This window comes from Alexandromys fortis, unplaced genomic scaffold (assembly GCF_014885135.2).
Source record: "Alexandromys fortis isolate MF-2015 unplaced genomic scaffold, M_Fortis_MF-2015_v1.1 scaffold_3, whole genome shotgun sequence".
In the NCBI taxonomy this organism is placed as follows: Eukaryota; Metazoa; Chordata; class Mammalia; order Rodentia; family Cricetidae; genus Alexandromys; species Alexandromys fortis.
In genome coordinates this window covers 23,617,043-23,634,448 of record NW_026067909.1, presented here as the reverse complement: position 1 = coordinate 23,634,448, position 17,406 = coordinate 23,617,043, and the positions used below count along the sequence as shown (strand labels likewise).

Genomic DNA, 17,406 nt, shown 5'->3' with positions numbered 1-17,406 from the left:
TATATAGTCTGGCACCCGCTTTATTCTGTTGAGACAGAGTCTCTAACTGGACCTGGAGCTCACTGATTGGGCTAGACACACACACACAAAGATGACAGACAGATAGACAAACAGACAGATGGGTGATAGAATATTTAACATGCTGAATTAGGAATAAGTTATTGAATGAACTCTTATCTTAAAGACAACATCAAACTGTAAGCTTAATGTCATTGTACCCTATGTATTCCCTGCATTTTATGACTCAACAAAAAGAGCTTTAAAGGGCAAGATGTTTGAAAAGAAATATGTAGCATATTTTACTATCATAAATTGACGGTGCTTAAAATGGGTTATTTCATGTCTGTGTCTTCCACCTGGGACTACCTACATGATGCCTGGAGAGTCTGCTTGGGAATGTGCGTCCACTCCCTGAGAACTGTGGAGGAAACCATTCTCGCTGCGCAGGGAGGGTTAAAGGATGCAGTTAGGTAAATTAGTAATTTCACATTCCGAACCATGACTCTTTCCGGATCAAGCATAAAAGGCATGTGCCCTTGGAAGCCCAAGAAAGAATTCATACAGTTCCCATTAGTCTAAAAATAAATAACAAATAAATAAATGTCTGAGTCATGCATTGCATTTCGATGGAGTTCAGTAGCAGAGAGAACATAAGCTATGCTATGAATGGTGGCTTTGCCGAGTGCCCAACAGAATGAGGCCACAGTGCTCCAAGAAAGTGAAATAAACGAACTGGTTGAATTTAATTCTGTCCTGAGTTCCTCCAGCACACTAAGTGTGTCACGCTTTTGAGTGGCAGTGTGGAAACCTGAGTGAGACAGCTGTGCCAGGACTGAGTATGGCTAGGGGAGTGATTCCACCTGTTGGAAGCTGTCCTGCGGGTACCTCTGCAGGAAAGGTGAATCCCAGCTCAGCTCCATCTGCACTTCTGACTGGACCAGCATTTTGAAGCTTTCCATGAAGCTTCAGTTTTCCTCGTTGGGAAAACTGCATAGAAATACTGCAGAGCTGGTCACGGAGTTCAGTTGTTACAGTGCTTGCCTGGTGTGCACGAGGCTCTGGGTTCAGTCCCTAGCAGCGCATAAGCTGGTCATGGTTACCAACACCCGTAATCCTGACACTTAGGAGGCTACGATGGAAGGCTCACAGGTTTGTGGTCATCCTCCCACTACATAATGAGTTTAAGGATAGCCTTGGCTATAGGATAACTTTCTCCAAATAGGAGGAGAAGGAGAAGGAAAGGGAAGCAGCTTACTGTGGTAGGTTAGCATTCCAAAATCAAGTTGAACAAATTAGCAAATTCAAAAGTACACACTAAGGCAGCCAGAATGCCTTTCCTGCAAACAGATAACACTATGGAGGGGAGATGAAAATGCTCAAGGAAAACCCACTACATTCAACTGTAATGTTGGAAGAACCTGTGTTCTGGGCATCCTCCATTATAAGGTCTAATTGTCCTTCTGCAAAGCTGAGTTTCTGGTGGCACTGTTGCAGAAAGCAAGCCCGCAGGAAAGAAGATGGACCAGAACATACAGAGGCAGTATCCACTTTGACTCCAAAGAAGCTGTGCAGTACCTATGGGCTATAGGCTATGCCCACTCCATTCATGCTTAAGAAACAAGTCCTTTCAGAAGGCTGAGACAAGTGTGAAGCCAACCTGGGCTACATAGCAATACTTTACCTCAAAAAAAAAAAAAAAAAAAAAAACTTAACAAAACATCATTTATTTCTTATAGGTTATGTGCATGTATGTTTTAATAAAGTTACTATTTAAGTATTTGGACCTAATATATCAGTCAGTTCATCTCTTAGGTATTCCTTTCAACCTACAGGTGCTGTGAAAAACAGTAACGGTAACCAGTGAGATACTTTGGGTGCCAGGAACTGAGGAAATTGGGAGTGTATTGCACAGAGCCTCGTCTTTGGTGTGATGGAATCCCAGCCCTCCCTCCCCTTTCCTTGAATATCCCAATTAAGATACTGCCTTTAGTTGCTATCTGCATGCTGGTTGGAAAACTAGAAACACAAAACTGAATATTGAGTCATCTTAGGCTTTAGCAAAAGCCTTAGACTTCAATATTTTTCTAACTTCTGGGGGGCAGAGGCAGAAGGATCTCTGTGAGTTCAAGGTCAGTCTGAACTAAAAAGCCAATTTCAGGACAGCCAAGGCTACACAGAGAAACCCTGTCTCGAAAAGTAAAAATAAAGATGAAAACAGCAATCACGTTCCTTGCGAGTTCGTTGGCAGGCTCTGTCCTCGTTAGGTAAGAGCTTTTCCAAGCATCGAGGACTTGGTAGCGTGCTCTCAGAGCAGTGTGCTGGTGCCGTGGGATCCTGTGCTCGCCCTTGGACCGGTTCGCTTGGGTGGTAGGTAGACGGACAGCATGGGCATCAGCTTTCAAGGGTGGTTTTACCCATTGCTGCTTAGGATTTATAGTTTGCATGTGTCCTGTCCTCACTCGTTTGTGGGTGAACAATTGTGGAACTCTGAGTTATGTAGAAAAGCCGAATTGACCTGAGGACCACAGCCATATTGGACGCAAAGCTTCAGCATGATTCTCCAAACGCTTGTGGTGAAACTACACGGTCCTTGAATCACTTTCCCATAATTAATTGCAATTCTGGAGGTCTGCCCTCCCTCCCCAGCCCTCTTGCCTTGCATGCATGGCTGTTCGAATGGAAGCTAGTGGAAAATTCCCGTCCCCTTTCACTCCACGGCCATGAGTTATAAAAAGCATGCCATTCAGAACTGACTTTTCTTCTGCATGCTTAGATTTTTACTCACAAAGTAAAGGGGGGGGTGAATTCTAAGAGCTGTGTTGTACTTAACAATGAGGTTAGGGACCACAGTACCACTCTGAATTTCAGGGCAGCTGGCCCTGTCTGCTACTTCTTTGGGGGACTTGTGTTGGTATCACCGAGACCATCTGAATGCACTTCTTTTTCCGAGCCATGGTGACATTAGCACCACAGGTCACTCACAGCCCACCCTGCCTGGCTCATTTGGTGGGAATGAGGGACAAACACAGAAAACAGCAATAGCAGAAGTTTTCTTCATATTCTTAGATCTGTTTGTTTTAATCAAAAGATGAATCATCTTGCCCCATTTTTAAACCAAAGCTCGCTGTGGTTATCCTGTGATTTGGTCCTGACCCCATGAGCCACTTTAATTTTATCAGTGGTACAGGTCTCTGACAGCTTCCCTTGCCTCTAGGAATTCAGTTTCAAATTTAAGAAGTGTGGGTGTTAGCGTTGACCTTGCAGCTCTGCAGCTTACTGTGTCTCCCGATGGAAGCATCTACCCTGGAGTTTTGACCGCTTGTTGGGGTCCACATTCTGAGTATTTGGTTCCTTGGAATCCTGACCCCCTTCGTGGGATGACTTACAAGGCCAAAGTTAGAGCTGAAGTGAAGGTGTGCCCCCAGCAGTTTTTCTGTGTTCTAGTATTTTCTAGCTGGTAGGTGCAGACCCACCAAGATCTTTCATCATTCCTAAACCCTTCAGCCTCTATGACTTGTATTGCCTTTGAGGGCAAAGTCCTTACTAAGAGAGCAAGTGCCTTCAGAATGACAATAGAAAACTAGGAGTTGGATCTGAATCCTCTTCCCTGTCATTATCCCCAGCAGCCAGGAGCCCCACATGAGCCGATCCCCATCAAGGAACTCTGTTCTCACGACACCTTTCTTTGTGTGTGTGATCCTAGTAACTGCTCTGGAAGCAAGCTCTAGAAGAGCTGGTGTGAGCTGCAATCAGTGAACACACCTGTCGGAGAGCTGTGCTATCTGGAAAGACCTCCCAGAGCTCACAGATGCAAGCTCTGCTTTGGAAAACTTGTGTATGCCAGTACTTTCCCCCATGATGGAAAAGAAAGGTGGCAGGAGCCAGGCAGCAGCACCTGATCCGAGTGAGCAGCGGCTGGACACCAGGTCTCTTCCTCCCATCCCCACCTCATTTTCCCATCTCTTGAGTCCTCCATTGGCTCTGTCCTAACCTCTGACCATAACCTTGGGGAAATTTATTATATCTGTACTTAAATCCATGAAAATAATCTCTCACTTCAGAGTTCTCCCTGAGCACCTCAAGAATGAATGCCAAGGACCACTACTCAGCATGGACTCTGAGTGGCGGATTTCATTAGAAAATAAGTTGATCTTGGAATTCACGCCAGACTGCTTTTAAGTCATTCTAGCATTATAGACGCCAAAGATAACAGTGTAAGGTATAGCACATGGGTTTGGCCAGCAGAGAAGTATTGACTTCCATAAAGGAGCACACATCCACCTGAGCTCAAAATTGTGCTATATAACAAGTCACTCCCCAGTAACCGTGGGAGCACATGTCAATGCATGCAACAGCATGAATGAGTCATTGAAAAAATAAAACCACTGAGCAGAATATAGACTGTACTGCTCCAGTTATATGAAATTCAAAACATGGTTACATAAACCTATATTTGGTAGCAAAATAAAGGTTAGCCTTGAGCAGAGAGGACCCAAGCAGCAAGGGGGACACAAGCCATCAGCTATGCTGGACCCCCTCCATGTGCCGGGCTGGGGTGTCATTACACAGACATGTGAGTGTATGTTCATCAAATTATGTGCTCGGCATGAGTGGACTGCAGGCTGTATAATTCACTCCCTGAAAACTGAACTGAGTTTCATAATACAACATAGGCCAGAGTCTAAGGCAGCTGAGCCAGCAGTCCGGATGAGAATAACTCGAGACCTCATCCGGTGGGTTAACGGTGGGATGGGGAGCCGGGGCAATGGGGCCTGACTTGCTCTCCCAGTCTAGCTTCACAATGCTTTCAGAGTGGCCTTTCCGTCTTCATAACCTACGTGTACATGAAACCTCCCTGTCCCTGAAAACCTCACCTGTCCTCTTGTCTTCAGATCTTTCCACACATGGGTCCTATGGCCCGGGGCGCAGCTTGCATTGTGAACTCTGACTGAGTTACATGGAAGTTAAATCCCATGGGTCTCGGAGCTCTGCTTCTCAGCGGGGTACTGTGAAAAGCAGAGCTTGAGGGAAGTGGGACAGCAACTGCCTGCAGGGTTCCATACGCTCCCACGTGGCAGTAAGCGCCTGCCTTACAGCCCCTGTCGCTCCCGCAGCAGGACACCTTCTCATATCTGTATTAACAGCCAAGCACTCTACCAGACTGGATCCCCTGCTTCTCCTCCCTGGTGTCTTCCTCATTCAGTGTGACAGCTGTGTGCAGTGACATAATGGCGGGGTTAGGGAACAAAGTGACGTCTACAGTGTGTCCTGAGGGCCCGAGAGGAAGTACAGAACAGCTCTCTGAGGCTATTGAAAATCTGCCTTCTATAGGAAGCTCTTAGGTGACGAAACCAGCTGTACTATCCCTTCCACTGTCCCCTGAATGGAGTCTCTCCTGAATTCCCGGGAAGAGAGCACTTCCCTTATATGGTGTAAGATGAGCTTGACAGCCGGGCAGTGGTGGCGCACACCTTTAATCCCAGCACTCAGGAGGCAGAGGCAAGCAGATCCCTGTGAGTTCGGGGCCAGCCTGGTCTAAAGAGCAAGTTCCAGGACAGGCTTCAAAACTGCAGAGAAACATTGTCTCAAATAAATAAATAAATAGATGAACAAGACATAGAGATCTGTGGTTTCACATGACATATTTAAAACTGTGTAGTTCAAAGGAGAAGCAGGTAGAGATTTGTCATCATCACCCCATCCAGAGGGAACCATATTTAGTATGGCCTAAAGTTGGCTACACATTATAGGATGAACAGCTATTACCTCAGGGAATAGTTCTGATTAGTCCTCATTTTTAACTAATATGTTTTTGTCCCAACTATCATCACTTTGGAGAACATTTCACTGTCCGATGTAGTTAAAATTATACTTGTCAGAAATTCTTGTTAACCCTTTATTAAGGTCAAGTAAGGTTTTTAAAAGGAAAATTGAATCTGTTCCTTCGTAGTTAAAAATAATAAGGAATTTCACAAACATACCACAAATGTTAAACAGATAATTAGCTTGTGGTTGGAATTTGATGGTTTTATGTCACTCAGCAAAATGTAGTTTCTGTAGCAACATTTTTGCATCAGACTTTCCCGTTAAAGAGCCCAGTTTGTTCAGGGAATTTTAAAACTCCATCTGTATCTAATAAGTGCTCAAGATTCCAAAGACTAGATAGTCTAATAAAACTCAAGACTCCAGCTATCTTCAGACTAATGTTTATCATTATCTAGTAGATACCCCAAAGATTGATATCATCTGTTGACTCTACAAGTTTAATAGCAGGAAAATGCCTTCAGAAGCCCAGAGAGAAATCAGAGGGAGCACTACCTATGAGTAATTTTGTGTCTTGTCCAGTCAGACAAGCAGGTTGACCGCTGAGCCACGGACCCCTGTCTTGAAGGTGGTTAACACTGATTTGCTTCTGACTTTGTTGAACAACAAAGCATACTGAGACTCCCCTTCCTGCTTGCAGACAAACTACCAAAGCCTGAAGTGATATAAAAAAAAATGCATTTAAAAAGAAGTAGCCATTGTAATGGGCTGTGTGGGATCCGTGAGTGCAGCAGGAGCCAAGAAGGAAAGGGCAGGTGGGAGGAAGGTGTCAGGTAGGAGGCAACTGTCAGCAAACCCGTCTCCAAAGAGGCCCTTCATCAGGTGATAGGCAGAAAGAAGTCATTGCACATGTGTGCTCGAGGTCCTCCTGTTCAGTATCGAAAGGTACATGGGTGTGTAAGGACAGAGATAAATTCCTAACAGTGGCAGTTTGTTGCGTGTACAGCCTCTGACCTTTTCCCGTGCTCCCGCTCTCTTGTTGGGAACACGTGACTGTACTGTGAGCTCTCACCACTGTTAACTTAAGAAAGCCTATCGCATTCCTGAAGGTCCAGTCTTGGTTTTAGCCAGCGCACTTAGCTGAGAGAAGCAAGGGGTGACTAAGCAGATACTGAACAGCTAATCCTGCTCTTAAAATACCACTGAGTAAGCAAAAGAAGCCATGCTACTCTGAAGGACTTTGTGTGTGACTCTAGATCCATGGTATTCTGAAGGGACACCTGAGGAGGCGGGAGAGACTGGGACTGTGGGGGACTCCTGAGGGGAAGGGTAGTTAAGGCACTGAGTACTTGGGGGGCATTGGAGGCATTTTGTATGAAATGCCGGAACAACACAGAAATGTCACGATAAAACCACAGGGTGAACTCAGGATTCCACCACGGATTGTGGCTGATAAACATGCCAGCACTGGTTGGCCACTTTAGCCGCTCTTCCCATCCAGTGTGGGATATTGATAATGAGGGAGGCTGTGTACACCATAGCTGGAGAATATCTGCTTCCATCTCTGTTCTCTCAACTGTGATCCTGAAACTGCCAAGCACGCGCGCGCACACACACACCAACAGAGGGCCGGTGAAAATATCTGACTTTACACCTTCAGGTTAAACCAGTGAACTTAGCCCACTTGTGTCACAGTCTTCTCATGGTTTGTTTTGTGGTTAAGTAAATGTGCAAACTCAGACAACCCAAGGAAGTAACCCCCTAGCAAATCATAGAATAACATGGGCACAACGCATACACTTTATATACACACACACCTAGACAACTCTCTCTGTCTCTCTCGTAGAATGCCTCTATTCCACACCCTGGATGAACATCAAAGTGCTGTTTTCCCACCCACCCCCTTACCTCCCAGTCCTTGAGTTTGGCAAAATTCCTGAGGTTGGCTCTGGCCAGAAACAAATTGTCTGAAACAATCTTAAATGTTTTCAACTCTTTTTCTTCTGGTTGGTGGTCTTGACAGCCCAGAGGCCCCTCAGCCAGAGTGGGTGGCAGCTTCCCAGCTCCCTCTCCAGTACATCTTGGAACAGAAAGTTGGACTTTATACTAAAGGCCTTTCAAATGTCATACAGCCCAGCACGTGATGCCAAAAAGGGTGGCCCCTTGCTGTAAATCCATGAGCAGACAATTTCATGACATGTTTCCCCCTTTTTGCTGTTGAGCGTAACTCCCAAGATACTCTGTAGGCTGCCAAAATAGAAATCTTCAGTTTGTGGCGAGTTCAGTGGGATGCTGTGCATTGATAGCGTAAAGAGGTGAGCCCAGGGTTGGGGACGTGGCTCGGATGTAGAGACAGAGGTTCTGCCTGGCATGCCCAAGGCTCTGGGTCTAATTCCCAATACCAAACCAACCAACCAACCAACAATAAAACTAACCAGACGTGAGTCTAAATCCAGGCTTAGCCTTCCTCTTAGGAGTTTGCAAGAATAGTCATAGTGAAGGGGCAGACGTGTGTCCTGGAAGGCTCAGAAATTCTCCTCAGACGGTGCAATATGAATTGTGGGCCTCATGGCCACACTGATGACCACACCAAGCCATCCGGTAAAACTGAGCCACTCCCATCAAACAAGCATGTTGGTGAGCGGAAGAGGTATCCACACATGCCCAGTTGTTCTTGATGGAATGTGACAAAATGGATGGGGAAGCCAGAATGTTTGCTTCTTCTAATGCCTTACAAATGTCCTCCCCCTAAAGGCCAGGGACAAACAGTCAACATACAGACATTCCTCTTTCTCTGTGAGACTTGGTTAGCATCTCACATACATGTCCAAGACCTGTATCTTAATATCTCATCACTTAAGAAGTCTCCATTTTCTTTTTTTTTAAGAATTCTCTATTTTCTATAAAAGATAAAATATATTTCCATAAAAACTATATTTTTAGATGAATGATTATATTTTAAATTTAGTTTTTGGTTGCATTTTTTTAGAAAACATTGAATATTAGTTTACTATTTCCTTGCATTGTCAAAATGATTCCAAGGTTTATTTACAGATATGCAATGTTGTCCAAAGGGAGAACTGAGCTAGAATCTGAGGCAGGAAAATTGCCTTCTGAGAAACCTGGTGGGGACAGGACATTGGGAGCACCCTGTACTTGAGTCTCCTTGGATTGCAAAGATAATAATTCTTAATTTTGGAGGAGTGGTCCTGAGGGAATCATTGGGTCCACTTCTCAGAGTTTTGTAGGTTCACATCTTTTGCCATCTGGTACAGGCTTGCATTAGGATGTGAAAGTTAGGTAATTTCATAGAGAAAGATCTAATTAAAATACCCATTTAAAGACATCAGCCAGCATATACCAGACCTAGAGTTTAAGTGGAGGAGGCAAGGCCTGTTCTTTTTTTTTTTCAAACTGTGCATGAAACAGTCACTTTTATCCCATTAAACTGGTAAAACTTTTATCTTACAACATTGCCCATGTTTTAACTGTTTCTATCTTATTTTCGTCACTTGGTTGTATCCCATCTTAAATATGCAGGCATTGCTGGTGTCCAGCCATCTTTAGTCCTGGCCATGCTAAGGATGCTAGCTGGGAGAGAGTCCAGGTAGGATGCTTCCTGAAACATAATTGTCGGTCATTCACAGCCTGTACTGTGGAATCCAGGATTTTGTCTTCCGTGCACTTGTAGAAAGGGCCTGGATCTGCGTGTAATTCCCACGGCTTTGTACACGTGCTTTCTCTGGGTTATCAGACATAGTCCTTGCTTTTACAGCCCGGACAAAGTAGATTTCCTGCCACTGCTAAGTGTAGAAAGTATGACCCGATGCCTTCTCCCCCTTTTAGTAGTTCCGCCACCGTCCTTGCTTGGAAAGGGAAGTCCCACCTGCCTGCCCGATGAGAGCATTGTCTCTCTGTCCACCTGCCTGCCCGATGAGCGCATTGTCCACTCTGTCCCCCTGCCTGCCCGATGAGCGCATTGTCCACTCCGCCGGGTCAGCTGAGAGGGAGATGCGCATGTGTTACTGACTCTGGATGTGGGCCAGGTTGCTGACCCTTTCAGGGCACTTCCCTTTCATCTCTAACTAGAAGTTAAATTATTGGCGAGTCTGGCTGTATATAAACGTTATCCTTCATTCCACTTACTTTAAAATATTTGTCTCTAGACATTTATTTGACATTGATGTGTTTAATGGTTTTTTTGGAAGCTATGTTTCAGATAGCCCAAGCTTGCCTTTGAACTTGAGAGGTACTTTGCATTGGCCATTTCCAAGCATGAAACATGTCCATTCAGAAATAGTTGTGATTTTCATTTTATAATAAGTTTCTTTTCAGTGACCACTTTGCATTGCCCTCACACACCGTCAACACCACTGGTCCCTGCCCTGAGGCTCCTTTCTCCAGACGTCTGTTCATCCCTCTGAGTGGCACAGGTCTGACTTCACAGGTCCCTCCAGGCCACATTCCCAAGCAGTCTTCTCCCCCTCCACTTACCCTAGCACACAGAGCGAACACTTCTGGATACTTGGACCCCTCAGTCAATATTTTTTGAACAAACAAATGACCCTGAGTGGCTCCGACCCTGAACAAGAAATACCTCCAGATTGATGATGGTATTCACTCGCTCACGTCAGTAAGCATAGAAAAACCATGGCACTTCTGTCCAAATCCATATTCATATGCCCCTCTCTGCCCTGCCTGGCATCTCGCCAGCTGAGGCAGGTTCCCCTGCAGTCAGAGGAGGGAGGACTACACACTCTTCCTCTCCGTGAGCCCCTCTTGACCTCTGACCCACACAGAGCATGGTGCTCTCCAACCCACGTATAAGCTAGTTTCCAAGTTTGTGGGAGATTGCACACCCCATGCCTGGGTAGGGTTATAGGGAACTTTAAAGTGAGCTTGTGCCAAGCATGTCTTCCTATACCTCCTGTTACTGCTACTGCTTCCCCTACTCCTTGACGCCATCACGGGTGGTCCTCCTTCCCCTACTCCTTGACTCCATCACGGGTGGTCCTTCCCCTACTCCTTGACGCCATCACAGGTGGTCCTCCTTCCCCTACTCCTTGCTACCATACACACTGGGCTTTAACTCAGATGTTTCTTTACCTCGCACCTCGTTTTTGTTATTTTCCCCCGATTTTTTTTTTTCAGCCTGTTTTCTTGTCACCTGGTAAGCCAAGAAATATTCTGGCCAGGGTATAATACCAGTCTTTTTGGTAAGGAAAGGTACATGTTTTGTTGTTGTTGTTGTTTGGTTTTTCGAGACAGGGTTTCCCTGTAGCTTTGGAGCCTGTCCTGGAACTAGGTCTTGTAGACCATGCTGGCCTTTGAACTCACAGGCATCTGCCTGCCTCTGAGGAAGCCTACTCTCCCCCGCTCTCATTTTCACAGTCTGACTTTCCTTTTTTGGTTTTTGTCTTTGTTATTGTTGTTGTTAAACAGGGTCTTACTATGTAGTCCTGGCTATCCTAGAACTCAGTACATAGACCAGGCTGGCCTAGAACTCAGAGATCTACCTACCACTGCCTCCCAAGTACTGGGATTAAAGGCATGCACTTTTGACTTTAACTTTGCCTATATCTTTCTTAATATTCTTTATTTTTTTAAATTGTCCATATGGTGATAGGATTGGTTTTAACTTGTCTTTTTAAATACAAATTTAGAAAATTTAGGAGTGCGTGCATGTACAAGAAGTTTGTGTAGACAAATGGAAGACAGGGACAAATGTCAAATGTCTTTCTTAGTCTCTTATGACTCAAAGTCTCATTGAACCTGGATCTCACCAATTCAGCTAAACTAGAGAACTCCAGGGCGTTGTCTGTCTTTGCACTGCCCAGCACATGCTGGAGTCCCGGATGCGTGACGCCAGTGTCTGCACTGCCCTCCAGATGCTGGAGTCCCGGATGCGTGACACCATGCCTAGTTTTCACTTGGGTTCAGGGATTGTCGTGCTTGTGTGGCAAATAGGTTAGCAACTGAGCCTTCTCTCCAGCCTTGACCTTTCAGTTATTTTATGTGTTGAACAAAATAAGCACCATGGGCCTCAGTATCCTTGTCAGCTTTCAGATTGAGTGACTAGCTTGCAGGTGAACTTTTTAATTACAACGTATCTATTAGCTGTATAGACCATTGTAATTCAGGTCAAACGGGCTTTCCAATATCAGCATTGAAACTGAATGTATTGTCTCCTGTCTCAACAGGAAGTGAGGCATGAAGGAAGTCATGCCTTAGCTCAAAGCCCTTCGGGCTAATCAGCTCCATAGGGTGATACTTAGTTAATCCAGCATGTCCAGTGACCATGTTTGACAGGTAGAGCCCACCTGGCTACAGTAAATAAATTCCATATCCATGTATAGCAAACATGTATTATCCTTATGCACCATGAAGAGTTGGCATGTTCTGTGCCAGGTACATGCTTGCTGTGAGAGCACACTGCCATAGGGAGAAGTTACACTGTACCTGCACTCTTCAAACACACCGCCCTCTCAGCCCATGCCTCTGAGTGACGACGCTAACTATAATGACCGTAACCCTATCAGCTGTTTCCCTGAGATCTTAAGTAGGTGGCTCAATCAGCTTCTCTAAATGAAACAAAAAAATGTTCCTAATCATATGCATATTTCCAAATTGAGCGTGTAATTCCTGGGGGTACAGCTGCTCACCTCCAGGCTGCTGGGCAGCACGTTGACCGTGTCACAGAAGACTCTTTCCCATAATGAACCAGGTTCTGTGTTCTTTAATATACAGATAAAGAGTGCTATGCTTTATCTCATACACACACACACACACACACACACACACACACACACGAAGCTCCTGAGGTTCTGAGCTCCTCTGCAAATCCCTTGTCATTTGTTTTCCCAACAGCAACAATTACGTTTCTAGGAACGTAACTTCCTTGGTCCCCCTACATTGGACTGATGAATTGCAGTTTCCAGACCTTTCTTCGAGGATATCTTATTGTCGCTTTAAAAGAAAGAAAAGGATTGCCTTTCCTGGATTGTATCGCGTTGTTTAAAAACCAGCACTTGGGAGGCTGGTGGCAGAGGAAATGTTTACATCAAGCTAATAAGCGTTAGCTGTGTTTTTCAAGTCGTTCTGTCTTAAAGTGGCTGCAGGGTTCATAGCTGTTTATAAAATATACGGCTTTCAGTAGCGTGAAATAGTTGTTTATTTCCTTTCCATATTTCCTCTTGTTGGGGAAAAAAAAATGTGTTGACCTACCGAAGTACAATGCGCGTCGGTAAGCCGAGAGTCTGTATAAAATGTGTTTGAAATCACAGACAGAGGTCTGTCCTACTGGTTGATCACCTGGTAGGATGGGGTCTGGCAATCAAGAGTTTATCTTATCCTGCATAACCACACCGTGGAGAGTGAGCCTTCCCCTGTATTGTTCCGCTCCTGTGCTCCCCCCACATTCATTCAGAAGGCTGACACTTCCTTTGCATGACAGATTAAAGAGGCAGCAAGGGCTCTTTTGATGGTGTTCCTGGAGCTTTCTTAGCTTGAACTCCTTGGGCTGTGCTTAGTGCTCAGAAATTGAAATACTATTCACCTGCCAAACTCACCAAAACCGTGCCCTTATTTTCCTTCCGAACAAGGTTTTGAAACTCCGAAAAAGCTGGTGAGTTTTGTGTGTAGACCAGGAAGGGCAAGGAAATAAGGAAACCTTTTTAAAAACAGCTCAAGAGAAAACACGTAAAACAATGAAACCAAATTATGCCTTTTCTTTCTGTGATAATCTATAAATAGGTGTTGGTCATGTTGTTGCTTTTTCAGTTGTCAGGCTTATCTGTGGTTCCATTAGACGTTATTTTCTTCCCTCAGAGAAAAGCGGTGTTTATTATTGCAGGTGCCAAAACACGGAGGAGAAAAACAAGCAGAGAGTGGGTTTAATCATTCCGAGTGGGTTTCATGTTTACTTTTTGTTTTTGTTTCCAGGGCTGGAGCCCATAAACCTAGTGAAGGAACTGGCAAATTGCCTTTCTCAGGTGCACTGCTCAGAGCAGGAACAGGTGCTGACAAAGCAGGTGCCTACTGATGAGCAGATAAGCCTCTTGCAGTCCCTCTGTGACAGTAGCTAAACCATAAAAGAAGGGCTTTTGAAATGCCACCGTGCTACTATTCAAATATTTGCTAATAGACCCCAGGAAGGAGGAGATTGTGGCCACCTCACTTGGCTTCCTCCTCCTGTTCTCTCAGTTTTGCAAAGCCGGGGTGGTTTTCCTGCGTGTGAAGCACAAACCCAAGTGTACATAGCTGGGGCTCTGCTGAGCCTTGAGCTGTGTCGCCCTTGGCAAAACACTTTTCCCCCCATTCGGTGACTGTTTATCTTAGCAGAGGACTTGGTAGTAGTCAGATTAGAGTGTTTACTAGAAGGATGTGCCTTCCTCCCTCTGTGGAGCTCCGCTTGCCAACATCCCTGGTACCACAGTAGATGTGGACGGTCCCTGAAAGTGAGCGTGAGAGTTCCCAAAGAAAGCCAAAAAGATAAGCAGATATCTGCGGTCCCTCGCTACCCCAGACATCGGAACATGCATCGTCGCACACAGTAAAGGTCGGTGTTGAGGTGTCTGACTTTTGGAACGTACAGAAGCTGAAGAAATCGCCCAGGAAAACAGTAGTGACACTGAGGGGATTTTTCATTGTGTTGCCTGTTGCCTGGGCAGTTTTTGTTTTCTGTTCTTTGATTTGAACGACTCCCCTCCCTCCACAAAGCTAGGGCTGGCAACACTCATTCATTTAGATTCCGGCTTCCAGCAAAAGCTTGTCCACTTCAGAAAGTTGAGGTGTACATGAAAAAAACAGACTGGGACCCCAGCTCTATCCTCAGATTAAGGAGAGGTGTCAAAGCAAGAGTTTATGGAGAAGTCTGAGAAAAATAAATTGTGCTTTTTTGGGAAGAAGTATTGACTGAAGTCTACTAACTTTTAAAAGATTTATATGACTTTAAATAATTACCTTGTAAGCATATGATGTCATTGTCACAGCGTTTAACGATTCATCTACTATCTACATGCTTTGTTTAAACTTCCTGTGGAATACATATGGTTCACATAAAGAAAACTCCAGGGTCATTTGAGGTTTTGTAGAAAACAATCATTTGTGAAAGCAAAACAGACCTTTCAATGTCTTATTTTGGTTACGCTCTATAAAAAGGCCATGAAACAGAGAGATCGTTGCAGCCCCGAGAACAAACTGTCAGACCCCCTCAGCCCAGCATGGTTTGAGCATAACAGCCCCACGTGGGGACAAGCACACAGCCTGTCTCTGGGACTGAGCGGGGCTGCAGTGTCTCCGGGACACTTGAGAAATACAGCCCTGTTTCCAGATGGCAACCTCGGCACGGCGCAGCCCCGAGACTCGGAGGACATGAGGTTGGCTTTCTTTCATTTCCTCTCTTTTACCAAGAGTCATAATCTATTTTTGTAAAGAAATTCAGGAAATTGGTAAAGCACTTGACTCCATCCGTTAAGTATCCGTAATTAACATGATTGTCACGTTTTTCCTGGCTCCATGCTGTCTTGTTCACGGCCTCCCTCACATGGGTACAACCCGCTGAGAGGATCCTGGTAATGGGTGTCACTTAGCCCCAGCTACTCAAACATAGCAGCGTGCGGCTCTGCAGAGAGGCACACTTCCTCTGCTCGGCTAATAAAGATTCCTAAGCTCGGGGACTTTTCTGAACAGATTCTGGCATTCTTTTCAGAGAGCCCCTTTATTGCTCTTCACCCTGTGACTGCTTTACTCCAGGACAGCACAAAAGAAACCATCCTTCACTCAGGGATGCTTGCAGCCTGTTTTCATAGCCCCTGTCCCTGATTAAAAAACAAAAACAAAAACAGGGCTGATAGTTGTTGCCCAGCAGAGCCAGCCCACCTTCCTACCTTCATCAGCCACTGTGTGTTGTTCTCTAGAATGTTCTCCAGCACCTGCAGCCTCTGTACAGAGTCGTCGTAGTCGAGGGGTGCGTCCCTCTGCACAGCGTTGGACACGTAGGGGCTGGAGGAAGATCGGCAGCTGTCGGTCTCCGGCAGCAGGAATGTGTAGCTGCAGGGCCCGTTCTGGACCTGGTATTGCCTTCTCCCTGTGCTGTCCACGCTCTTCCGAAAGTTATTGTAGGCTGAGGCCAAGACAAGATCACAGCCAAAAGTTAGGAAAACAATCTGCCACATTCTTTCTCTCCTTAGGTTTTAAACTGTGAGCTCAGCAAACTTGCAGGCACGTATGCGTCCTGAGCCCTCGGCTGCTGTCTAGAGCACAGGGCTGTGCTGCATGAACGAGTCCATCAGTGAGAGCCTTCTCCTCCCGTTCCTGAAGCAGCTTCTCTCCCAGTGCTGGCTCTCCTCTTCTCCCGGGCACACGGGGAACTGTCCTGCAGAGGAAGGAGCAGCTCTGCTCACTCCAGAGGTCTGCACAGACTCTTTGTTTCTACCCTGAGTCTACAGTGTCAGTATCCGAATCAATCACTTTCCTTCCCTTATATGATAAGTTGATAAGAGCAGCCAGACATGTGCAGCCAGCCGCTCCGCCCCCTGGCTCACCCACTATCTTCCTGTAGGGGGTCACTAGCCAGGCAACAGGAAAAATCAGAGCATAGTGCTTGCTGCTCCAAAGGATTGTGCATTGCAGAAGCCTTCTGGGAACAAGGACCAGCCACAAGGCCCCTGGGCATGTCATAGGCACCACCCTAATTATTTCCTAGAGAGAAGTTGGGGCTCTGTTGTCTGTGCACTCATTCGCTGGCTAAGCTCGCAGAGTAGCTGAGGGAATCACTTTAATTTTAAAGCGCAGTGAAAGGTTCTGAATTTCCCTGTAGGAATAAAACTACAACTATATCAGAACTTTATTTTTGGTACCGAGAATATAAAGAGCAAGACCAGTTGGTATTACTTGATTTTTTTCAACTATTAGCCAAGTCATGTATAATTTTAACCCAGTTTAAATCGTGTTACCAAGATCAGTTTCTCAGCACTTACATGTTTATACCTTAAAACAAAATAACTAGTTAAATATACAAACAAAACTTATAATACTTTGACCCTATTAATGGTCTATTAAGTTATGGTAGATATTTAGATGAAGTATATCTAGAGGGAACATATACCCTTTCCTTTACTGTATGGGGGTTTGCTGGGGGTTCATTGTTCTGTAACATATTATTAAATTAGTCCCAGTCAGTGGGCTCCCGCAAATCACTTTCCCCTTTTAATTAAGCACTAAAGCCCTTGGCCATAAAAGGCAGGGCTGTGCTGACTTCTAAGGCTTCCAGCTCTGTGGCTCTGTTGGTCCAGACTCACTTCCCTTCATAACCAGAACTTAATGCTCCAGAGAACGGTACTGTGCAAACCACAGTGTCCGGTGAACTGACTCAAAGGACGGCATCGGCCTCTAGAAAGCCCAGGCAGCTCCGCATTAGGCAAGCTTGACTTCTGGAGGATGCAAGAGTCGGGATTTTAGCTGTAGGTGAATCTGGAATCTGCACAGTGAATTTTGTTATTCTCAGAATCAGTTTGGAAGAGACCTAACTAAATGTTTTTTAAATGCATGCTGTTAACAGAGTGGCTCCCGAGTTGCCACCAGAACAGGGAATCTTATCCCAAGGTCCACAGGCAGATATCACGGGGTCCTTGAACTCTTTAA

The 17,406-nt window shown here is 45.4% G+C and overlaps 2 protein-coding genes across 9 annotated transcripts in view; one reads left to right on the top strand and one right to left on the bottom strand.

Moving 5' to 3' along the window:
- Angpt2 (angiopoietin 2) overlaps positions 1-16,304 on the bottom strand; it is a 49,420-nt gene extending 33,116 nt beyond the window's left edge. Inside the window, exon 1 of the mRNA XM_050137335.1 lies at positions 15,651-16,304. Within this exon, the coding sequence (XP_049993292.1) occupies positions 15,651-15,938 (288 nt within the window). The 5' untranslated portion in view covers positions 15,939-16,304. The remainder of the gene's footprint in view (positions 1-15,650) is intronic.
- The window catches only part of Mcph1 (microcephalin 1), a 212,397-nt gene that overhangs the window by 118,451 nt on the left and 76,540 nt on the right, over positions 1-17,406 (top strand). The gene's annotated exons all lie outside the window — the stretch shown is intronic.